This window comes from Anomaloglossus baeobatrachus, chromosome 4 (assembly GCF_048569485.1).
Source record: "Anomaloglossus baeobatrachus isolate aAnoBae1 chromosome 4, aAnoBae1.hap1, whole genome shotgun sequence".
NCBI classification, from domain to species: domain Eukaryota; kingdom Metazoa; phylum Chordata; class Amphibia; order Anura; family Aromobatidae; genus Anomaloglossus; species Anomaloglossus baeobatrachus.
This window is the reverse complement of record NC_134356.1, coordinates 10544726-10569810: the sequence shown is the minus strand read 5'-3', so window position 1 is coordinate 10569810 and position 25085 is coordinate 10544726. Positions and strand designations below refer to the sequence as shown.

The window sequence follows — 25085 nt, the reverse complement described above, 5'->3', positions numbered from 1 at the left end:
GTTCAACCTCAGGGACTGGGCCCTGCAACTCAAAGGTACTGTGTCCCCATTGGGGACTGTGCAGGGAGCGCACCTTCTTCCCGGACGCTGCGGCAGCTGCTGAATTGAGAAGGCTGGCGGACTTTCGCGCCGACCGTGCCTGCTTGTCGGGCGCGGTCTCAAATTTAGTCCCCGGCTTCATCGCGGCCTAGTCGCAAAAATCCCGCCCCCGGGCCTGCCTGTCAGGGGTAAGGGCGGGACTGCCGACCTGACGTCTGATGTGAGGGCTGGCGCATCCTGCATGTTTCCTCCCCCCTCACTGATCACTGTGGGGACCCCAGATTCCTGCACTTTCCTGGCGCCGCCCTCGGCTCCACTCCTCCCCTGAGAGCTCCGGCAGCCATTTTTTGGCATTCTGCCGGTGGAGGATTCTCAGTGAAGAGCTCTGCAGCTCCGGGGGACCTAAGGCAGGGAATCTGGAGGACACACACTCCGCTTGTTAGCGGTCGGTAAGCCACACCGGTCACCCGGTGCTGGTCCCCCTAGGGTGCCGGAATAGATACGAATTTATATATATATATATTTCTGTTCGGTCGGGCTGTATACCCTTTTTTTGCCCATATACCCTCAGTGATCATTCACCTAGGAGACAACAGCATGTCGTCCACAAGGAGCAAAGCTGTTAAGGCACAGGGTTTTTCTTCGGCGCTCCATTGGGAGACCCAGACGATTGGGTGTATAGTACTGCCTCCGGAGGCCACACAAAGCATTACACTAAAAAGTGTAAGGCCCCTCCCCTTCTGGCTATACACCCCCAGTGGGATCACTGGCTCACCAGTTTTCTGCTTTGTGCGAAGGAGGTCAGACATCCACGCATAGCTCCACTGTTTTTAGTCAGCAGCAGCTGCTGACTATGTCGGATGGAAGAAAAGTGGGCCCATATGGGGCCCCCAGCATGCTCCCTTCTCACCCCACTTTTGTCGGGTGTTTGTTAAGGTTGAGGTACCCATTGCGGGTACGGAGGCTGGAGCCCACATGCTGTTTTCCTTCCCCATCCCCCCTCAGGGCTCTGGGTGAAGTGGGATCTTACAGGTCTCCAGGCACTGAGACCGGGCTCCATCCACAGACCCAGAGAACCTGCTGGATATGGAGCTGAGTATCGTCAGGGACAGGGCCCTGCTACATTAAGGTACTCTGTGTCCCCGTACACATCGCGCACACACACACCAGCATTGCTGGGAGTGCTAGTGCGCCGGGGGCAACAGCGCGGAGCGCTCGTGCTATTATTCACGGCAGCTTTGCTGTGTGAATTTATGTATTGGGAACTGCCGCGCCGGGCCGCTGCTAGGTGTTTTTACACTGTGGCGCGGCTGGGACTTGTGGTGCGCCGGGGACTCCGCGCTGTCCGTGCACATAGGACGGCCGCGCTTATTACTCGAGTCCCCGGCTTTGCGGCCTAGTTTTCGTTTCGTTCCCGCCCCCAGCCCTGCCAGTCAGGGGAGAGGCGGGACGCTGTACAGAAAGTCAGCGCCGAGGGCTGGAGTCTGCTTTGCATTCTCCAGCCCCCTTCACTGGACACAGTGGGACGCCGGTTTCCCGCTCTTGCCTGGGGCACGCCCACGGCCCGCCCCTCGTCACACGAGCTGGAGAAGGACGCCGGCAGCCATTCCTGCAGTCCGAGCTGGCAGCCAGTCACAGGACTCTGGCGACCACACACCCGCCTATAGGCGGGCGGTAAGCAGCACCTGAAGTGCTGACCCCACTAAATACCGTTGTGTCCATTTGTATTTTATGCTTACACTGCATCGCTATTTTTGGCTATATGCCCTCTTAGATGGCGAGACAACAGCAGCAAAAAAGCAAGGGTGCTAAAGCACAGGCTTTCTATGCTGCTTGTATTGCATGTGCTGAAGTGTTCATTTGTACTTATGCTTGTATGCTATACATTGCACTGTACGGTCGCTATTCTTGGCGATATTCTCCTGGATGGCTAGACTACAGCAGCAAAAAAGCAAAGGTGCTAAGGCACAGGCTTTCTAAGCTGCTCATATTGCATGTGCTGAAGTGCTCATTTGTACTTTATGCTTGTATGCTATACATTGCACTGTGCGGTCGCTATTCTCGGCTATATACTCCTAGATGGCTAGACTACAGCAGCAAAAAAGCAACACAGGCTTTCTATGCTGCTTTTACTGCATATGATACTGTTCCACCGGCAGGTTCCACTGACCCCCGTTGTGTGCAATGCTCCCCTGTAGCACTTGGTCAGCCGGGGTCTCTACTAGAGGTGGCCAAAGGAACCACCTGTGAACCCTGTCCATATACAGGGACGGTGTTGCAGTTTCGGCTGATAGATTGTCATGGGATAGTGACTTGCAGTCCAGACGGGCCATGGGCAATCTTGATCATTGCTCCCTGGCCACCCTCATTTGGAACAAAATCAGTGCTCCGGGGGGGTCCCAGGCATTCCAGGGTGAAGGCTCTGACACGGACGGCAGTCCCAGACAGCCTAAGCTAGCTCGCTGGGAGCGGCACTCGGCCTCATCACTGGTCAGGGTCACAGCAGAGGACTCTCTGTATGATGAGGCAGACGTAGCTGATCAGGACTTTGATCCTGACACCGCTCTCAATCTGGATACACCGGATGGTGACGCCATGGTGACTGATCTTATAGCGTCCAGCAATGGCATGTTGGATATCTCTCCCCCAGCTCCTTCAGTGGAGGAGTCCGCTTCCCAGCAGGAGAAATCCCATTTCAGTATCTCAAGCGTACATTGAGTACTTTTCTGGCCACGCTGACTTCAGAGAAGCAGTGCAGAATCACCACGCTTACCAGATAAGCGTTTCTCCAAATGTATTAAGGATACATGTTATCCCTTTCCCCCTGACGTGGTCAGGCGCTGGACCCAGGGTCCAAAGGTGGATCCCCCAATCTCCAGGACTCCACAGCGGTGGCATACATCTACCACCAAGGCGGAACACGCAGTCGGCAAGCCTCCCAGGAAGTCCGGCGGAGTCTGATGGGGGTGGAAGACCGAGCATCCACCATATCCGCAGTTCACATCCCGGGCGCAGAAAACTGGGAAGCAGACTTCCTCAGTTGCCAGGGTATGGACGCAGGGGAAGGGTATCTTCACCCGGACGGTTTTCAGGAAATCTGTCAACGCTGGGGGATGCTGAACGTCGACCTAATAGCGTCTCGGCACAACAACAAGGTTCCGATTTTCATGGCGCGGTATCACGATCAAAGAGCTCTGGCGGCAGACGCCTTAGTTCAGGTTTGGTCGCAGTTCCAGCTACCTATGTGTTTCCACCTCTGGCACTGCTGCCCAGAGGGCTACGCAACATCAGGTCCGTTTGCCGCCGCGCCATCCTCATCGCCACAGACTGGCCGAGGAGGTCGTAGTCCCCGGATCTGTGGCATCTCACGGTCTGCCAACCGTGGGCACTACCAGCCCGGCCAGACTTACTGTCCCAAGGGCCGTTTTTTCCATCTGAATTCTACGGCCCTGAACCTGACGGTATGGCCTTTGAGTCCTGAATCCTAGCGTCTTCAGGATTATCTCAGGACGTCATTGCCACCATGAGACAGACTAGAAAACCAACGTCTGCCAAGATCTACCACAGGACGTGGAGGATATTCTTCTCTTAATGCTCTGCTCAGGGAGTGTCTCCCTGGCCATTTGCATTCCCTACTTTTCCTTCCTTCCTGCAATCTGGTTTGGAAAAAGGTTGTCACTCGGCTCCCTCAAAGGACAAGTCTCAGCGCTATCTGTATTCTTCAGAAGCGCCTAGCTCCACTTCCTCAGGTACGCACGTTCCTGCAGGAGGTTTGTCACATTGTCCCTCTGTACAAACGGCCGTTGGACCCATGGGATCTGAACAGGGTACTAATTGCTCTCCAGAAGCCGCCCTTCGAGCCTCTGAGAGATGTTTCACTCTCTCGACTTTCCCAGAAAGAGGCCTTTCTGGTAGCGGTCACGTCTCTTAGGAGAGGGTCCGAGCTAGCAGCGCTGTCATCCAAAAGCTTCCTTCCTGGTGTTTCACCAAGGCAAGGCAGTGCTGCGCCCGATTCCGGAGTTCTCCCTAAGGTGGTATCCCCCTTTCATCTCAATCAGGATATCTCCTTACCTTCCTTTTGCCTCATCCATTTCATCGATATGAAATGGATTTGCATTTGTTGGATCTGGTGAGAGCACTCAGAATCTACATTTCCCGCACGGCGCCTCTGCGCCGCTCGGATGCACTCTCTGTGCTTGTCGCTAATCAGCGTAAAGAGTCGCAGGCTTCCAAATCCACCCTGGCTCGATGGATCAAGGAACCAATTCTTGAAGCCTACTGTTCTGCTGGGCTTCCGGTTCCATCAGGGCTGAAAGCCCATTTTACCAGAGCCGTGGGTGCGCCCTAGGCATTACAGCACCAGGCTACGGCTCAGCAGGTGTGCCAGGCAGCTACCTGGTCGAGTCTGCACACTTTCACCAAGCATTGTCAGGTGCATACCTACGCTTAGGCGGATGCCAGCCTAGGTAGAAGAGTCCTGCAGGCGGCGGTTGCCTCCTTGTAGGGAAGGGCTGTTTTACAGCTCTAACATGAGGTATTTCTTTACCCACCCAGGGACAGCTTTTGGACGTCCCAATCGTCTGGGTCTCCCAATGGAGCGCCGAAGAAGAAGGGAATTTTGTTACTTACCGTAAATTCCTTTTCTTCTAGCTCCTATTGGGAGACCCAGCACCCGCCCTGTTGTCCTTCGGGATTTTTGGTTGTTTTTCGGGTACACATGTTGTTCATGTTGAATGGTTTTCAGTTCTCCGATGTTACTTCGGAGTGAATTTGTTTAAACCAGTTATTGGCTTTCCTCCTTCTTGCTTTTGCACTAAAACTGGTGAGCCAGTGATCCCACTGGGGGTGTATAGCCAGAAGGGGAGGGGCCTTACACTTTTTAGTGTAATGCTTTGTGTGGCCTCCGGAGGCAGTACTATACACCCAATCGTCTGGGTCTCCCAATAGGAGCTAGAAGAAAAGGAATTTACGGTAAGTAACAAAATTCCCTTCTTTTGCGGCCTGTACCTCTTGTGGGGCTATGTTACCTGCGGGTTCCACCTACCCTCACTGTGAGCAATGCTCGACCCGTTTCGCTTGCTCAGCCGGAGCCTCGGTCACTAGTGGGCCCCTCGGCTCAGGTAGACCCCCCTGCTCCCCCTGTCCAGGCGGCAGGGACAGAGTTCGCCTCTTTTGCTGAGAAACTCTGAGTCACTTTCACAATCCATGGCTCAGGCTATGGACAAATGGTCTGCCAAGCTGCTAGAAGCTTTGCAGTCCAGACCGGTCCTTACACAGGCCCCGGCCCCTGTTGGATCGTCGCCTCCAGGCCCCTCTCGGTCCGCGCCGCAGCGCGCTCCCAGGTTGGGCCCTAGGTCTCACGTGGAGGACTCCTGCCCGGACCACAGTCCTAGACCGGCTAAGCGGGCTCGCTGGGAATCTTCTCTGACTTCTTCACGCTGCTCGGGTTCCCAGCTTGAGGACTCTCTGGAGGACGAGGCGGACGTCGCAGCTCAGGGCTCTGACCCTGACGTCGCCCATAACCTTGATACACCTGAAGGGGACGCCTTAGTGAATGATCTTATCTCGTCCATCAACCAGGTGTTAGATCTGTCTCCCCCGCCTCCTACTGTAGAGGAGTCTGCGTCTCAGCAGGAGAAACACCAGTTTAGGTTCCCCAAACGTACACGCAATACGTTTTTCGATCACTCTAACTTCAGAGACGCTGTCCAGAAGCCCAGAGCGGTCCCGGACAAGCGCTTTACTAAGCGCCTCACTGACACGCGTTACCCCTTCCCCTCTGAAGTCGTTAAGGGTTGGGCTCAATGTCCCAAGGTGGATCCTCCAGTCTCTAGATTGGCGGCTAGATCCGTGGTATCGGTTGCAGATGGCTCATCGCTAAAGGATGCCACTGACAGGCAGAGCTCCTGGTGAAGTCCATCTATGAGGCCACGGGAGCGTCTTTTGCCCCGGCCTTTGCAGCCGTGTGGGCACTCCAAGCTATCTCAGCTTGTCTGGCTGAGATTAATGCTGTCACACGCAATTCTGCTCCGCAAGTTGCGTCTTTGACTTCTCAAGCGTCAGCTTTTTCTTCCTACGCTATGAACGCAGTCCTAGACTCTGCTAGCCGTACAGCTGTGGCATCCGCTAACTCTGTGGCAGTCCGCAGGGCCATGTGGCTGCGCGAATGGAAGGCAGACTCTGCCTCCAAGAGGTTCTTAACCGGTTTGCCGTTTTTTGGCGACCGCTTGTTTGGCGAACGATTGGATGAGATTATTAAGGAATCCAAGGGAAAGGACTCCTCCTTACCCCAGTCCAAACCTAAGAGACCTCAGCAACGGAAAATCCAATCGAGGTTTCGGTCCTTTCGTCCCTCCGCCAAGCCCCAATCCTCTTCGTCCAGCAGGCCGGAGAAAGGCCAGAGGAACTCCTATGCGTGGCGGTCCACGTCACGCCCCCAAAAGGCCGCAGGAAGCACTGCCTCCAAGGCGGCCTCCTCATGACTCTCGGCATCCCCTAGCCGCATCCTCGGTCGGTGGCAGGCTCTCCCGCTTTGGCGACGCCTGGTGGCCACATGTTCAAGACCGATGGGTGAGAGACATTCTGTCTCACGGTTACAGGATAGAGTTCAGCTCTCGTCCTGTGGCTCGTTTCTTCAGAACCTCTCCGCCCCCCGCTCAGGCCGACGCACTTTTTCAGGCAGTGGACGCTCTGAAGACAGGAGTTGTGATCCCCATCCCCTTCAGGAACGTGGTTGCGGCTTTTACTCCAACTTGTTCGTGGTGCCAAAAAAGGACGGATCATTCCGTCCCGTTCTGGACCTCAAGCTACTCAACAGACATGTGAGAACCAGACGGTTTCGGATGGAATCTCTCCGCTCGGTCATCGCCTCGATGTCACAAGGAGACTTCCTAGCATCGATCGACATCAAGGATGCTTATCTCCACGTGCCGATCGCACCCGAACATCAACGCTTCTTGCGTTTTGCCATCGGGGACGAACACCTTCAGTTCGTGGCATTGCCTTTCGGTCTGGCGACAGCCCCACGGGTTTTCACCAAAGTCATGGCATCCGTTGTGGCGGTCCTACACTCTCAGGGCCACTCTGTGATTCCCTACTTAGACGATCTCCTAGTCAGGGCCCCTTCTCGGGTGGCGTGTCAAGACAGCCTTACAGTCGCTCTGGCGACTCTCCAGCAGTTCGGGTGGATCATCAACTTCCCGAAATCCAAGTTGACACCGACCCAATCACTGACTTACCTCGGGATGGAGTTTCATACACAGTCAGCGGTAGTCAAGCTACCGCGGGACAAACAGCTTTCTCTGCAGGCAGGGGTGCAATCACTTCTTCGGGGTCAGTCACACCCCTTAAGGCGCCTCATGCACTTCCTGGGGAAGATGGTGGCAGCGATGGAGGCAGTGCCGTTCGCGCAATTCCATCTGCGGCCACTCCAATGGGACATTCTCCGCAAATGGGACAGGAGGTCTGCTTCCCTCAACAGGAACGTCTCTCTTTCCCTTGCAACCAAGACGTCACTTCAGTGGTGGTTCCTTCCCAATTCTCTATCGCAGGGAAAATCCTTCCTACCCCCAACCTGGGCTGTGGTCACCACGGACGCGAGCCTGTCAGGGTGGGGAGCGGTTTTTCTCCACCACAGGGCTCAGGGAACCTGGACTCCGATAGAGTCTTCCCTTCAGATCAATGTTCTGGAGATAAGGGCAGTGTATCTAGCCCTATTGGCTTTCCATCGGTGGCTGGAGGGCAGACAGATCCGCATACAGTCGGACAACGCCACGGCGGTCGCGTACATCAACCACCAGGGCGCACGCGCAGCTGTAAAGCCTTCCAGGAAGTCCGACGGATTCTGCTGTGGGCGGAAGCCACAGCCTCCACCATCTCCGCAGTTCACATCCCGGGCGTAGAAAACTGGGAAGCAGATTTTCTCAGTCGTCAGGGCATGGATGCGGGGGAATGGTCTCTGCACCCAGACGTGTTTCGAGAGATCTGTCGCCGCTGGGGAACGCCGGACGTCGATCTCATGGCGTCACGGCACAACAACAAAGTCCCGGCATTCATGGCACGGTCTCAGGATCACAGAGCTCTGGCGGCGGGCGCGTTAGTTCAGGATTGGTCGCAGTTTCGACTGCCTTATGTGTTTCCTCCTCTGGCGATGCTGCCCAGAGTGTTACGCAAGATCAGGTCCGACTGCCGTCGCGCCATTCTCGTTGCTCCAGACTGGCCGAGGCGGTCGTGGTACCCGTGGCATCTCACGGTGGGTCAACCGTGGGTGCTTCCAGACCGCCCAGACTTGCTGTCACAAGGCCCGTTTTTCCATCTGAATTCCGTGGCCCTCAACCTGACTGTGTGGCCATTGAATCCTGGCTCCTAGCGTCTTCAGGGTTATCTCAGGATGTCATTGCCACCATGAGACAGGCCAGGAAACCAACGTCCGCCAAGATCTATCACAGGTCTTGGCAAATCTTCTTATCCTGGTGCTCTGATAACGGTTTTCCTCCATGGCCATTTGCCTTACCCACTTTTCTTTCATTCCTTCAATCCGGAATGGACAAGGGTTTGTCACTCGGCTCTCTCAAGGGCCAAGTATCGGCGCTCTCCGTATTTTTTCAAAAGCGCCTAGCCAGGCTTCCGCAGGTCCGCACGTTCCTGCAGGGAGTTTGCCACATAGTCCCACCTTACAAGCGTCCGCTGGAACCCTGGGATCTTAACAGGGTGCTAACGGCTCTTCAAAAACCACCTTTCGAGCCGCTGCGGGATGTCTCTTTTTCACGTCTTTCGCAGAAGGTGGCCTTTCTAGTGGCAGTTACATCACTCCGGAGAGTGTCTGAGCTTGCAGCGCTGTCATGCAAAGCCCCCTTCCTGGTGTTTCACCAGGATAAGGTGGTTCTGCGTCCGGTCCCGGATTTTCTCCCTAAGGTGGTATCTCCTTTTCATCTCAATCAGGATATCTCCTTGCCTTCATTTTGCCCTAATCCAATTCACCAATGTGAAAAGGATTTGCACTCTTTGGATCTGGTGAGAGCACTCCGGCTCTACGTGTCTCGCACGGCGCCCCTGCGTCGTTCAGATGCGCTCTTTGTCCTTGTCGCTGGCCAGCGTAAGGGTTCGCAGGCTTCCAAGTCAACCTTGGCTCGGTGGATCAAGGAACCGATTCTCGAAGCCTACCGTTCTTCTGGGCTTCCGCTTCCTTCAGGGCTGAAAGCCCATTCTACCAGAGCCGTAGGTGCGTCCTGGGCATTGCGGCACCGGGCGACGGCTCAGCAGGTGTGTCAGGCAGCTACCTGGTCTAGCCTGCACACTTTCATGAAGCACTATCAAGTGCATGCCTATGCTTCGGCAGACGCCAGTCTAGGTAGGCGAGTCCTTCAGGCGGCAGTTGCCCACCTGTAAGAGGGGGCCGTTTCGGCTCTTTTTATTGAGGTATTCTTTTACCCACCCAGGGACTGCTCTTGGACGTCCCAATTGTCTGGGTCTCCCAATGGAGCGACAAAGAAGAAGGGAATTTTGTTTACTTACCGTAAATTCCTTTTCTTCTAGCTCCTATTGGGAGACCCAGCACCCGCCCCTGTTCCCTTCGGGCTGGTTGTTCTTTTGTGTACACATGTTGTTCTTTTGGTTCATGGTTTCAGTTCTCCGAACATCCTTCGGATTGAATTTACCCTAGACCAATTTATAAGTTTTCTCCTTCCTGCTTTTGCACCAAAACTGAGGAGCCCGTGATCCACGGGAGGGTGTATAGGCAGAGGGGAGGGGTTACACTTTTTAAAGTGTAATACTTTGTGTGGCCTCCGGAGGCAGAAGCTATACACCCAATTGTCTGGGTCTCCCAATAGGAGCTAGAAGAAAAGGAATTTACGGTAAGTAAACAAAATTCCCTTCTTCTCTCACCCTATAACTGCACCCTTATATTGTGGTGCCGTCATGGGTTCGGAAAAAACATATTACCGGTAAGTAATTAAATATTTTTCCCCTCACCCTATGACAGCACCACGATATAAGGGTGCCGTCAGGGGTTTGGAAAAAACAATTACCGGTAAGTAATTAATTACGTATTTCCCTGATTCGTACTTTCCTTAACAAAGAATCAGCAAAGAAGGGAATTTTGTTTACTTACCATAAATTCCTTTTCTTCTAGCTCTAATTGGGAGACCCAGACAATTGGGTGTATAGCTACTGCCTCCGGAGGCCACACAAAGTATTACACTTAAAAGTGTAAGGCCCCTCCCCTACTGCCTATACACCCCCCGTGGGATCACGGGCTCCTCAGTTTTAGTGCAAAAGCAAGAAGGAGGAAAGCCAATAAACTGGTTTAAACAAATTCAATCCGAAGGAATATCGGAGAACTGAAACCATTCAACATGAACAACATGTGTATACAAAAAAACAGGGGCGGGTGCTGGGTCTCCCAATTAGAGCTAGAAGAAAAGGAATTTACGGTAAGTAAACAAAATTCCCTTCTTCTTTGTCGCTCTATTGGGAGACCCAGACAATTGGGATGTCCAAAAGCAATCCCTGGGTGGGTAAAATAATACCTCGTGATAGGGCCATAAAAACGGCCCTTCTTTACAGGTGGGCAATTGCCGCCTGAAGGACTTGTCTACCTAGGCTGGCGTCCGCCGAAGCATAGGTATGCACCTGATAATGCTTGGAAAAAGTGTGCAGACTCGACCAAGTAGCCGCCTGGCACACTTGCTGAGCCGTAGCCTGGTGCCGTAATGCGCAGGACGCACCCACGGCTCTGGTAGAATGGGCCTTCAGCCCTGAGGGAACCGGAAGCCCCGCAGAACGGTAGGCTTCAAGAATTGGTTCCTTGATCCACCGAGCCAGGGTGGATTTGGAAGCTTGCGATCCTTTACGCTGGCCAGCGACAAGGACAAAGAGTGCATCCGAACGGCGCAGAGGAGCCGTGCGGGAAATGTAGATTCTGAGTGCTCTCACCAGATCCAACAAATGCAAATCCTTTTCACATTGATGAACTGGACGAGGACACAAAGAAGGTAAGGAGATATCCTGATTGAGATGAAAGGGGGATACCACCTTAGGAAGAAACTCCGGAATCGGGCGCAGAACCACCTTGTCCTGGTGAAACACCAGGAAGGGGGATTTGCATGACAGTGCTGCTAGCTCGGACACTCTCCGAAGAGATGTGACCGCTACTAGAAAGGCCACTTTCTGTGAAAGGCGAGAAAGGGAAACATCCCTCAAAGGCTCGAAAGGCGGCTTCTGGAGAGCAATTAGAACCCTGTTCAGATCCCAGGGCTCTAACGGCCGCTTGTAAGGAGGGAAGATATGACAAACCCCTTGCAGGAACGTGCGTACCTGAGGGAGTCGTGCTAGGCGCTTCTGAAAAAATACAGATAGCGCAGAGACTTGTCCCTTAAGGGAGCCGAGCGAGAGACCTTTTTCCAACCCGGATTGCAGGAAGGAAAGCAAAGTAGGCAAAGCAAATGGCCAGGGAGAAACTCCCTGAGCAGAGCACCAAGCTAAGAATATCTTCCACGTCCTGTGGTAGATCTTAGCAGAGGTTAGTTTCCTAGCCTGTCTCATGGTGGCAATGACCTCTTGAGATAATCCTGTAGACGCTAGGATCCAGGACTCAATGGCCACACAGTCAGGCTCAGGGCCGCAGAATTCTGATGGAAAAACGGCCCTTGAGACAGCAAGTCTGGTCGGTCTGGTATTGCCCACGGTTGTCCTACCGTGAGATGCCACAGATCCGGGTACCACGACCTCCTTGGCCAGTCTGGGGCGACGAGGATGGCGCGGCGGCAGTCGGACCTGATCTTGCGTAGCACTCTGGGCAACAGCGCCAGAGGTGGGAACACATAAGGCAGCCGGAACTGCGACCAATCTTGGACTAAGGCGTCCGCCGCTAGAGCTCTGAGATCGTGAGACCGTGCCATGAAGGCCGGGACCTTGTTGTTGTGCCGGGACGCCATTAGGTCGACGTCCGGCACCCCCCAGCGGCGACAGATCTCCTGAAACACGTCCGGGTGAAGAGACCATTCCCCTGCGTCCATACCCTGGCGACTGAGGAAGTCTGCTTCCCAGTTTTCTACGCCCGGGATGTGAACTGCGGATATGGTGGATGCCATGTCTTCCACCCACGTCAGAATTCGCCGGACTTCCTGGAAGGCTTGCCGACTGCGTGTCCCTCCTTGGTGGTTGATGTATGCCACCGCTGTGGAGTTGTCCGACTGAATTCGGATCTGCTTGCCTTCTAGCCACTGCTGGAAGGCTCGTAGGGCAAGATACACTGCTCTGATTTCCAGAACATTGATCTGAAGGGTGGACTCTTGCTGAGTCCACGTACCTTGAGCCCGGTGGTGGAGAAAAACTGCTCCCCACCCTGATAGACTCGCGTCCGTTGTGACCACCGCCCAGGATGGGGGTAGGAAGGATTTTCCTATGGACAGTGAGGAGGGAAGAAGCCACCACTGAAGAGAGTCCTTGGCTGCCTGAGAAAGGGAGACGTTCCTGTCTAGGGACGTCGACTTCCCGTCCCATTGGCGGAGAATGTCCCATTGTAGTGGACGCAGATGAAACTGCGCAAAAGGGACTGCCTCCATTGCTGCTACCATCTTCCCTAAGAAGTGCATGAGGCGTCTCAAGGGGTGCGACTGGCCCTGAAGGAGAGATTGCACCCCTGTCTGTAGTGAACGCTGGTTGTCCAGTGGAAGCTTCACTATCGCTGATAGAGTATGAAACTCCATGCCAAGGTATGTTATCGATTGGGTTGGAGTCAGATTTGACTTTGAAAAGTTGATGATCCACCCGAAACTCTGGAGAGTCTCCAGCGCAACGTTCAGACTGTGTTGGCATGCCTCTTGAGAGGGTGCCTTGACAAGTAGATCGTCCAGTAAGGGATCACAGAGTGACCCTGAGAGTGCAGGACTGCTACTACTGCTGCCATGACCTTGGTGAAGACCCTTGGGGCTGTCGCCAGACCGAAAGGCAGGGCTACGAACTGAAGGTGTTCGTCTCCTATAACGAAGCGTAGAAAACGCTGGTGCTCTGGAGCAATCGGCACGTGGAGATAAGCATCCTTGATGTCTATTGATGCTAGGAAATCTCCTTGAGACATTGAGGCGATGACGGAGCGGAGGGATTCCATCCGGAACCGCCTGGTTTTCACGTGCTTGTTGAGCAGTTTTAGGTCCAGAACAGGACGGAAAGACCCGTCCTTTTTTGGCACCACAAACAAATTGGAGTAAAAACCGTGACCTTGCTCCTGAAGAGGAACAGGGATCACCACTCCTTCTGCCTTTAAAGAGCACACCGCCTGCAGAAGAGCCTCGGCTCGGCCGGGAGGCGGAGAAGTTCTGAAGAATCGAGTTGGAGGACGAGAGCTGAACTCTATCCTGTACCCGTGAGACAGAATGTCTCTCACCCAACGGTCTTTGACATGTGGCAGCCAAATGTCGCCAAAGCGGGAGAGCCTGCCACCGACCGAGAATGCGGAGAGAGGAGGCCGAGAGTCATGAGGAAGCCGCCTTGGTAGCGGTTCCTCCAGCTGCTTTCTTTGGGCGTGACTGAGCCCGCCAAGAATCTGAGCTCCTCTGATCCTTTTGAGTCCTTTTGGACGAGGAGAATTGGGACCTGCTCGAGCCTCGAAAGGACCGAAACCTGGACTGTCCCCTCCTCTGTTGGGGTTTATTTGGTCTGGGCTGAGGTAAGGAAGAATCCTTACCCTTGGACTGTTTAATGATTTCATCCAATCTCTCACCAAACAGTCTGTCACCAGAAAATGGTAAACTGGTTAAGCACTTCTTGGAAGCAGAATCTGCCTTCCATTCCCTTAACCACAATGCTCTGCGTAAAACCACGGAGTTGGCGGACGCCACTGCCGTACGGCTTGTAGAGTCCAGGACAGCATTAATAGCGTAAGACGCAAATGCAGACATTTGAGAGGTTAAGGACGCCACCTGCGGAACAGATGTACGTGTGAGTGCGTCAATCTGCGCCAGACCAGCTGAAATAGCTTGGAGTGCCCATACGGCTGCGAATGCTGGAGCAAACGACGCGCCGATAACTTCATAGATGGATTTCAACCAGAGCTCCATCTGTCTGTCAGTGGCATCTTTAAGTGAAGCCCCATCTTCCACTGCAACTATGGATCTAGCCGCAAGCCTGGAGATTGGGGGATCCACCTTTGGACACTGGGTCCAGCTCTTGACCACGTCCGGGGGAAAGGGATAACGTGTATCCTTAAGACGTTTGGAGAAACGCTTATCTGGATAAGCGTGGTGTTTCTGGACTGACTCTCTAAAGTCAGAGTGGTCCAGAAAAGTACTCAATTTACGCTTGGGATACCTGAAATGGAATTTCTCCTGCTGTGAAGCTGACTCCTCCACTGGAGGAGCTGGGGAAGAAATATCCAACATTTTATTAATGGACGCTATAAGATCATTCACTATGGCGTCACCATCAGGTGTATCCAGATTGAGAGCGGTCTCAGGATCAGAATCCTGATCAGCTACCTCTGCCTCATCACACAGAGAATCCGCCTGCTGGGACCCTGACCAGTGTGATGAAGTCGAGGGTCGCTCATAGCGAGCTCGCTTAGGCTGTCTGGGACTGTCGTCCGTGTCAGAGCCATCACACCGGGATGCATGGGACCCCCCCGGAGCACGGATTTGTTCCAAATGGGGGAGGCCAGTGAGCATTGAATCAACAGTGCCCATGGTCTGAGTTACCGGTCTGGACTGCAAAGTCTCAAGGATTTTAGACATAGTCACCGACAGTTTATCAGCAAAAACTGCAAACTCCGTCCCTGTCACCTGGACAGTGTTCACAGGCGGTTCTCCTTGGGCCACTTCTAGCAGAGACCCCGGCTGAGCAAGTGCCACAGGGGCCGAGCACTGCACACAATGGGGGTCAGTGGCACCTGCCGGTAGAACAGCCCCAAATGCGGTACAAGTAGCATAGAAAGCCTGTGTCTTGGCCCCCTTGCTTTTTGCGGACGACATGCTGTTGTCTAGCAATCTAGGAGGGTATATAGCCAAGAATAGCGACCGTACAGTGCACTGTATAGCATACAAGCATAAAGTACAAATGAACACTTCGGCACTAATGGGGTCAGCACCCGAGGTGCCTCTTACCGCCCGCTGCCAGCGGGTGTGTGGTCGCCAGAATCCCGTGTCTGGGTCTCCCAGAGCTTGTCTCCCCTCTCCAGTCAGACTGCAAACAGGAATGGCTGCCGGCGTCCTATGAAGAGGGGCGGGCCGTGGGCGTGCCCCAGACAAAGTGCGGGAAACTGGCGTCCCACTGTGCCCAGTGAGGGGGGTGGAGTATGCTAAGCAGACTCCAGCCCTCAGCGCTGACGTTCTGACCAGCGTCCCGCCCTTCCCCTGACTGGCAGGCCTGGGGGCGGGAACGAAACGGAACTAGGCCGCAAAAGCCGGGGACTCGATTTATAAGCGCGGCCGTCATATATGCACGGCCAGCGCGGAAGTCCCCGGCGCACCACAAGTCCCAGCCGCGCCGCAGTGTAAAAAACCGCCAGCAGCGGCTGGCGCGGCAGTCCCTAATACATAAACTCACGCAGCAAAGCTGCGGTGAGTAAAGCACAAGCGTGTCGCGCTGCTGTCCCCGGCGCACTAACACACCCAGCAATGCTGCAGTGTGTGTGCGCGATTTGTACGGGGACACAGAGTACCTTAATGTAGCAGGGTCCTGTCCCTGACGATACTCATCTCCACGTCCAGCAGATTCCCAGGGGCTGTGGACGGAGCACGGTCTCCTGTGCTTGGAGACCGATAGGATCCCACTTCACCCAGAGCCCTAAGGGGATGGGGAAGGAAAACAGCATGTGGGCTCCAGCCTCCGTACCCGCAATGGGTACCTCAACCTTAACAAACACCGCCAACAAACGTGGGGTGAGAAGGGAGCATGCTGGGGGCCCTAGTATGGGCCCTCTTTTCTTCCATCCGACAAAGTCAGCAGCTGCTGCTGACTAAACAGTGGAGCTATGCGTGGATGTCTGACCTCCTTCGCACAAAGCATGAAAACTGAGGAGCCCGTGATCCCACGGGGGGTGTATAGGCAGTAGGGGAGGGGCCTTACACTTTTAAGTGTAATACTTTGTGTGGCCTCCGGAGGCAGTAGCTATACACCCAATTGTCTGGGTCTCCCAATAGAGCGACAAAGAAAACATTCGTACATGTCCTCATCATCTCCCTCCTGGACTACTGCAACCTCCTGCTCTGTGCTCTCCATTCTAACAGTCTCACACCCCTCCAATCTGTCCAAAACTCTGCTGCCTGACTAATCCACCTCTCCCCTCACTATTCCCTGGCCTTTCCTCTCTGAGCAAGAAGAAGCCAGTGAAGGGATTGAAAAAGACTCCAGTTCAAAACTGTAACCATGACCTACAAAGCCATCCACAACCTGTCTCCTCTCTACATCTGCGTGCAGGTGAGTACGGGAGACTAGATCACAATCTCCAATCCTCACAAGATCTTTCTCCCCTCGTCCTTCAATCGCACATAAGATTTCTCCCGTGCCTCCCCCGTACTCTGGAACTCTCTACCCCAGCATATCAGACTCTTGTCCACTGTGGAAACCTTCAAGAGTAACCTGAAGACCCACCTCCTTCCTACAACCTACAGTAACCCTCCACTACAAAGCTGCCAGAACAGATGTATCCCCCCCATCCCCTCTCACCCCACTATACCACTGCCTGACCAACTCTGCCCCCACCTACCGTACCCTCACCACTATACCGCTGCATAACCAGCTCTGCCCTCACCTATCCCCCACCCGCAGGGAGGACTAGATGCAGTTTAGATATTGACTGCAGCATCTATAGGGTTTATTTGCAGAAAGCAGCAGAGCTTGCATTAGAGAGCAGACAAACTGAATATCTAGGTTTGGCTGTCACTTGACCGTCCTCGGCAGATGTTGGGGGGTGTGATATGGGGGAGGGTTGTTGGGTGCTGACTGTCCCCAGCGCACATCAGGTGCCGACCGGGAGCCGATGTGATCTTGGCCTACACGTTTCTGTGAAGGGGAAGAGGCCGCAGCCTGGTGAAGTATGAAAAATCCTCTACCTCCGGCAGTGACAGACTGACAAAGCGGGAAAAGAAACCGATGCGCCCCAGAGGGGAGAAAAAACAAAAAAACACTCCCCGGCTTTTTACCACAATACACATGGAATCACCGCGTCCATAAGTCTTGTATCCAAATATAAGTGTTACCGGTCTGGTAAAAATTGTAACGAAAAACAAATTCAGGTTTTATTTTTGATCGCAACAGTGCAAAAAAAGCAATAAACGATATTTAACTTGGAAATCTGACCAGCGTCACTTTCACTTTGAGGTTATAACTCTGGAGCTTCACGGATCCCATAGACTGGAAACTCCCCAAAAGTGATACCAATATAAAACCTGCACCCCTCAAATACTTCAAAACTGCTGTCAAGAAAAATGTTTAACCCCTTCAGGTTCAACACAGGAATTAATGCAAAGTGGGTTGAAAAAAAAAAAAAATTTTAATTTAAAATGTTGCTTCGACCCCAATTTTTTTCAACAAATAGAAAAACAAATTTTGAGGTCCATTTTGTTATGAGAGCACTGATACCCCCCACATGGCTCGGAAGGGGGGGGAGCAACAATTGAATTTTGGAGCACCAATTTGGCTGATAGATTGCAGGACCCCTAAGGAACCAAAACAGCTGACGCTCTCCAGACACGAGCATGCAGCTGCATAGAACTATATGCAGTGGACCTATTCCTGTCAGGAAAGTGTGCGGCCGTGCTGGGTGATGCGATGCGAGACTCATGCGAGTCATACGGTTCTTGTGAGTGCACCGTAAGGCCGGAGTCACACTTGCGCAAGTCTCGCATCACATCACTCGGCAGCCGCACACTCTCCTGAGAGGAGCGTGCATGTAGTTCTATGCAGCTGCACGCTTGTGTCTGGAAAGTGTGCGGCTGCCGGGTGATGCGATGCGAGACTCATGCGAGTCATACGGTTCTTGTGGGCACATTGTAAGGCCAGAGTCACACTTGTGCAAGTATCGCATCACATGACCCAGCATGGCATGACGCTCTCCAGACACGAGCGTGCACCTGCATAGAACTATATGCAGCAGACCCGCTCCTGTCAAGAAAGTGCTGGGTGATGCGATGCGAGACTCGTGCAAGTCCCTCGCAAGTGTGACTCCGGCCTAAGAGGAACCGCTTTTTTTTAATTAAATTAAAAAAAAACGACGTGCAGTTCCCCCCAAATTTTGATACCCAGCCAACATAAAGCTGACAGCTGGGGGCTGGTATTCTCAGGCTGGTGAGGTCCAGCCTAAAGATATTAGCATCCAGCTGCCCGGAATTGTTGCAACCATTAGATGTGGCAAGCCCGGCGCTTTACCGCCTCTTCCCGAATGCCCTGGTGAGGTGACAATCGGGGTAATAAGGGGTTAATAACAGTGCACAGCTGCCACTAAGTCCTAGATTAGTAATGGCAGTGTCTGACACCCGCATCGTTAATCTGTAAATGAAAGTAAACACAAACACCAAAAAAAATCCTTTATTTGGAATAAAATATAAAACCCCCACCCTCTTTCACCACTTTATTAACCCCCTAAACACCCTGCAGGTCCGACGTAATCCACACAAGGGCCCACGACAATTCAGCTCTGCTACATCTGAATATCACAGCGAGCGGCCATAGAGTAGCATGACTGCCCGCTGTGAGTGCGGTGACTGGATGCAGAGATACGCGTCACACAGGCTGGGGGCGCGTCTGACTGCAACCAATCACAGAGGCCAAACCAGCCAGTGGGCGGGGAAAGCAGTGCATATGAAATGAGCGGCACAGGGAGGCCACAGGAGCAGTACAGCTGAGTCAGAGCCTCCGTACATATGGATCACTCGCTTCATTCATATTTTCTTGAGTGCCAGATCCAGATCCGACACCTGGGCAACTTTGAAGCCGTGTGGATCCGGACTTTTTCAGTCTGGGTCCGCCCAGCCCTAATTGTAGTGTCTCTGTACCTTGTACCCCATATAATATAGAGCCCCTATATGTTGTGCCCCCATATATTGTAGCAACTCCATACATAGTACCCCCATGTATTGTAGCGTCTCTTGTACCCCGTATATTGGAGCTATTTATCCCGTAAATTGTTACGTGCACTCTCCCCACTACAATAGTGCCAAATGCTGTGGTTGCTTACTGCGGTTTAGGGACAGGAGGCTCAGAAAAAGGGGGGGGGCAGTTAGATTTGGGGGTGCAGACGTCACTGGATTTTATTTTGGGGCTGGGAGCCATATTGCTTTTCCAGAGCCTTTGTTCTACCGGTAACGTGGACGCCCCTGATATTTCCAGTGACAGACCTGAGTCGAGGCTGGCTTGTAGGGAAGTTAGGGGTTTTATTGGTAACATTTTGGGGTACAGAACACTTTTGATGGCTTTCAGTATAAGGCTGGGCACAGATCTTCTACGCTTAGGACTTACATAAGGGTTTCCATGTAAATATCCCAAAAATGTGATTCAGATGAAACCCCCGGTGTAACCATGCACTCTACTGTGGCAGGTGGCGACACTTTGGACTCCGTTTGCACCTCTTTTGATGGTGTCCATCTTTTCAGGCGTGAATAGAGCTGTGGTCGTCCACTTTTGTGCGCTAAAAAGACTCCTAAAATGATGGGACATTGCCGGACCGGAACGGAGACCAGACTGAGTCCGAAGTATCTCCATCTGCCTCATTAGATTGAGCGAATCCAACGGGGGCTTTGTCTGGATCCAGATTATTGGGATTTACACGGAACAAAAGCGGAGCGCGCAGGATAAATGTCAGCCGAGCGTTATTCTGATTTTTGGGAGGCAGAAAGAAGAATCAGCCGGCAGTGCAGGGTTCGTTTTATTTTTACTCCGTTTTTTGTGTGTTTTCAGTGATAGGACGGATTTATTTTTCGTGGTAATGGCGGTACCAGTTTTCCTACTCCCGGTATCACACAGAAAAATGCTTTTTAGTTCTTCCATCGCTATATTCTGACAGCTGTCACTTTTTTAATTTTTTTGTATAATGTGCTATATTAGGGCTTGGTTTTTAGCGGGACACTTTACCGTTTATCTCTCTACCATTTTTTTTTTTTTACATGACTGTTTAGTCGTTTTTTATTGACTTTTTGGCAGTATGATACAAAATTGTCATTTTTTCTGTGTTTTTATTATTTTTTTTGTACAGTGTTCACCTAGCGGAATAAATAATATAACCATTTTAGATTGGGTCGCTCTGAAGGCGGCGATAGCAATTATGTACATTTTAAGTGGTGAAACGTGTTTTCGTGATTTGTGTGTGCTTTGTGTTTTTTTTCCACTTTATCTTTCCACCTAGTCCCACTGAGGCCATGGATATTTTCTCCTTTGATCGCTGGTCTTGTGCCCGGCTGTACTCGTGTGCTGCAGTGCCGGAGATCGGTCAGTGTCTCGCTGACTGTGCCTGTTAGACTCTGCCTGTAGCAGGATCTAACAGGCCACCGTACACTGGAGTCATCAGATCACCCAGGATTACAATCACAAGAGGCCGATCCTGTCAAAGGAGGTCTTTTAACCCCTTAGATATTGGCCCAGATTGGTTCTAAATCCGCTCGGAGGCAATACCTGCAGGTGTCACTCGTCATATACAGCTGTCACCTGTGGGAGTTTACCCCGGGGGACACTATTTACTTATTTTTCAGCAGCAATAAAAAGTGTCATGTCACTGGTGATTAAGGCCGCCGTTATTGTAATGACATAGTCCTGACTAATCCTCTTTACTCCTGGTATATTGGAGGGTCCCTCTGGTTGGACATAGCACCCCGGCATCGGTGCATCCCCTGGATGAGTATCTGGCAGGTGAGACTGTGCACCGTCACCTTCTGCAGCCCCTAATGATGTCTTTGGAGGATCCCGGCCCCACATTTGCCTCGGTTTCGTCCCTGCAGTAACGCACTTTGCTGGATTTTGCGTCGCTCCCGTTCACTTTGCACGACAGTGAGGAGAATCACCGAGTGCAGACATGACGCTACAATAATAATTCTTGGAGATAAAAGGGATTGTATAATAAAATGTAACATTAATTTTATTAAGCAGGAATAAAATGTTATGACAATGTTGTCACCTGAGAAATTTCAGTTCTTTTTCTCCGGAGCACAAGTTGCTCAGATGCAGAATTCACCTCTCCATATTCTTAAAGTGCCGGCGCTCATCAGGAGAAGGAAACTGTGGATGACGGTGGGCTGGGGGGGATGTCAGTCACGAGGGGTCCAGCCTCCTCTTCTTCATGTTGTGACAATACGGGCTTTTATCTTCAAAAATGAAGAAAAAAAAAAAGTGTGTTTTTTTTTTTTAAAGATAAATCCCCCTTACTGCAATTATACGTGAGAAACATTAATTGTAGAATAGTGAAGACCCCGAGAGCCGCACGGCGCTGGTAGAAATTGATGTGTACCCATCCACCACAAAAAAAAAAAGAGGAATGGATGCGTAGCCAGTCACATTTGTACGGTGGGCAAATAAAAGCGCACAGAACGATACCTGTATAAAGGACGTGTGAAAAGTGAGAAGTCTATGAGAACACGCTTATGTCACCTGCTCGGTGCGGTCCGGTTGCGTTTTCGATCGTCTGGTTCCACGACATGGTTCTCATCGGCTGCCGCTCGCTGTTCGGTCTCTGAGGGGTCTTGCTCCGCGTCATCATCTGATGGTGTCCGAGGGGGGTTGCCGGTCTGGACAGGGAGGTCGGGACATTGCCGTTGGAGAAATTCTCGACTTCTACAGGGTCTAGAGGGACATCCCAAAACTCCGGGTCGTCTGAAAATGCACAGAAAGCGAAGGCAGAGAATAGGTGAAGTCTGCAGTCACGCTCTTCACATCATTCTAACTCGTCCTATGACTCTGCCTTGTGCAAAAACAGGGGCTGAGAAAAAGAAAAGCAGCCGTAAGGGGCCATTACTTTTTCGGACCTCATTATCTGGTTATCTACTTTTCCTCTCTCTCTATATATATATATATATATATATATATATATATATATATATATATATATATATAGATAGATAGATAGATAGAGGCTCAAAGGGCGGCTCCTGGAGAGCAAGTAGTACCCTGTTCAGATCCCATGGGTCTAACGGCCTCTTGTACGGAGGGACAATGTGACAAACCCCCTGCAGGAACGTGCGTACCTGAGGAAGTCGTACTATGCGCTTCTGAAAGAATACAGACAGCGCTGGGACTCGTCCGTTAAGAGAGCCGAGCGACAAACCTTTTCCCAAACCAAATTGCAGGAAAGAAGGAAAAGTAGGCAATGCAAATGTCCAGGGAGACACTCCCTGAGCAGAGCGCTAAGATAAGAATATCTTCCACGTCTTGTGGCAGATCTTGGCAGACGCCGGCTTCCTAGCCCGTCTCATGGTGGCAATGACGTCTTGAGATAATCCTGAAGACGCTAGGATCTCGGACTCGATGGCCACACAGTCAGGATCAGGGCCGTAGAATTCAGTGGAAAAAACGGCCCTTGGGACAGTAAGTCTGGCCGGTCTGAGAGTGCCCACGGTTGGCCGACCGTGAGATGCCACAGATCCGGGAACCACGACCTCCTCGGCCAGTCTGGGACGACGAGGATGGCGCGGCGGCAAGCGGAGCTGAGCTTGCGTAGCACTCTGGGCAACAGTGCCAGAGGTAGAACACATAGGGTAGCTGGAACTGCGACCAATCCTGAACTAGGGCGCCTGCCGCCAGAGCACTTTGCTTGTGAGACCGCGCCATGAAAATCGGGACCTTGTTGTTGTGCCGAGACGCCATTAGGTCGACGTCCGGCATCCCCCAGCGGCTACAGATTTCCTGACACCATACTGGGTGCAGAGGCCATTCCCCTGCGTCCATGCCCAGGCGACTGAGGAAGTCTGCTTCCCAATTTCCTACTCCCGGGATGTGAACTGCGGATATGGTGGATGCTCTGTCCCCCACCCACATCAGAATCCGCCGGATTGCCTGGTAGGCTTGGCGATGCGTGTTCCGCCTTGGTGGGCGATGTCTGCCACCGCTGTGGAATTGTCCGACTGAATTCGGATCCGTTTTCCTTCCAGCCACTGCTGGAAGGCTTGCAGGGCAAGATACACTTCCCAGATTTCCAGAACATTGATCTGAAGGATGGACTCCTCTGAAGAGAGTCCTTGACCGTCTGAGAAGGGAAACGTTCCTGTCTAGGGACGTCGACTCCCCAACCCATTGGCAAAGCATGTCCCATTGAAGTGGACGCAGATGAAACTGCGCGAAAGTGACTGCCTCTGCATGAGGCGTCTTAAGGGGTGTGACTGGCCTTGAAGGAGAGACTGCACCCCCGTCTGTAGTGAACGCTGCTTGTCCAGCGGAAGCTTCACTATCGCTGAGGGAGTGTGAAACTCCATGCCCAGATATGTCAGCGATTGGGTCGGTGCCCGATGTAACCTTGAAAAGTTGATGATCCACCCGAAACTCTGGAGAGTCTCCAGCGCCACGTTCAGGCTGTGTCGGCATGCCTCTTGAGAGGGTGCCTTGACGAGTGGATCGTCCCAGTAAGGATCACAGAGTGACCCTGAGAGTGCAGGACTGCTCCCACTGCTGCCCTGAACTTGGTGAAAACCCGTAGGGCTGTCGCCAGACCGAAGGGCAGGGCTACGCACTGAAGATGCTCGTCTTCAATAACGAAAACGTAGCAAACGCTGGTGCTCTGGAGCAATCGGCACGTGGAGATAAGCATCCTGATGTCTATTGATGCAAGGAAATCTCCTTGCGACATTGAGGCAATGACGGAGCGGAGGTTACATCCGGAACCGCCTGGCCTTCACGTGCTTGGTGAGCAGTTTTAGGTCCAGAACGGAACGGAAAGAGTCACCCCTTTTTTGGCACCCCAATCAGATTGGAGGAAAAAACCGTGTCTTGTTCCTGAAGAGGAACAGGGATTACCACTTCTTCTGCCTGCAGAAGAGCATCGGCTCGGTGGGGGGAGGGGGGGGGGAAGTTCTGAAGAATCGAGTCGGAGGACGAGAACAGAGCTCTATCCTGTACACGTGAGACAAAATGTCTCTCACCCACCGGTCTGTGACCTGTGGCAGCTAAATGTCGCCAAGCGGGAGAGTCTGCCACCAACCGCGGATGCGGACAGAGAGAGCTGAAAGTCATGAGGAGACCGCCTTGGTAGCGGTTCCTCCTGCTGCCTTCCTTGGGCGTGATTGAGCCCGGCCGGAAACTGAGCCCCTCTGAGCCTTTTGAGTCCTCTTGGACGAGGACAATTGGGACCTGCCCGAGCCTGGGAAGGACCAACCTCGACTGTCCCTCCAGGACAGCATTACTAGGGTAAGTCGCAATGCAGACATTGCGAGGTTAAGGACACCACCTGCGGCACAGATGTACATGTGCTCAAGACCAGCTGCGCAAGACCAGCTGAAACAGGATAGAGTGCCCATACGGCTGCGAATGCCGGAGCAACCGACACACTGATAGCTTCACAGACAGATTTCAACCAGAGGTCCATCTGTCTGTCAATGGCATCTTTAAGTGAAGTCCCATCTCCACTGCAACTATGGATCTAGCCGCAAGCCTGGAGATTGGGGGATCCACCTTTGGACCCTGGGTCCAGCGCTTTACCACGTCAGGGGAAAGGGATAACGTGTATCCTTAAAACGTTTGGAGAAAACGCTTCTCTGGTAAGCGTGGTGTTTCTGAACTGCTTCTCTGAAGTCAGCGTGGCCAGAAAAGTACTCAATCTACGCATGAGTACTGAAAAAGGATTTCTCCTGCTGTAAAGCTGACTCCTCCACTGGGGGAGCTGAGGGAGAAATATCCAACATTCCCTTGATGGACGCTATAAGATCATTCACTATGGCGTCACCATCCGGGGTATCCGGAGTGAGAGCGGTGTCAGGACCAAAGCCCTGATCAGCTACGTCTGCCTCATCATACAGAGAGTCCTTGCTGGGACCTTGACCAGTGATGAAGCCGAGTGCCGCACCCAGCGAGCTCGCTTAGGCTGTCTGGGACTGCCGTCCGTGTCAGAGCCTTCACCCTGGAATGCCTGGGACCCCCCC

At 52.7% G+C, this 25085-nt stretch overlaps 1 protein-coding gene across 1 annotated transcript in view; it reads right to left on the bottom strand.

The window, feature by feature from the left end:
* Positions 1-21112: 21112 nt before the first annotated feature.
* The window catches only part of RAD52 (RAD52 DNA repair protein), a 32943-nt gene continuing 28970 nt past the window's right edge, over positions 21113-25085 (bottom strand). The window contains exons 11-12 of the mRNA XM_075343607.1: positions 21610-21831; positions 21113-21326 (exon numbers count right to left, since the gene is read on the bottom strand). Coding sequence (XP_075199722.1) covers positions 21274-21326; positions 21610-21831 — 275 coding nt within the window. The 3' untranslated portion in view covers positions 21113-21273. The remainder of the gene's footprint in view (positions 21327-21609; positions 21832-25085) is intronic.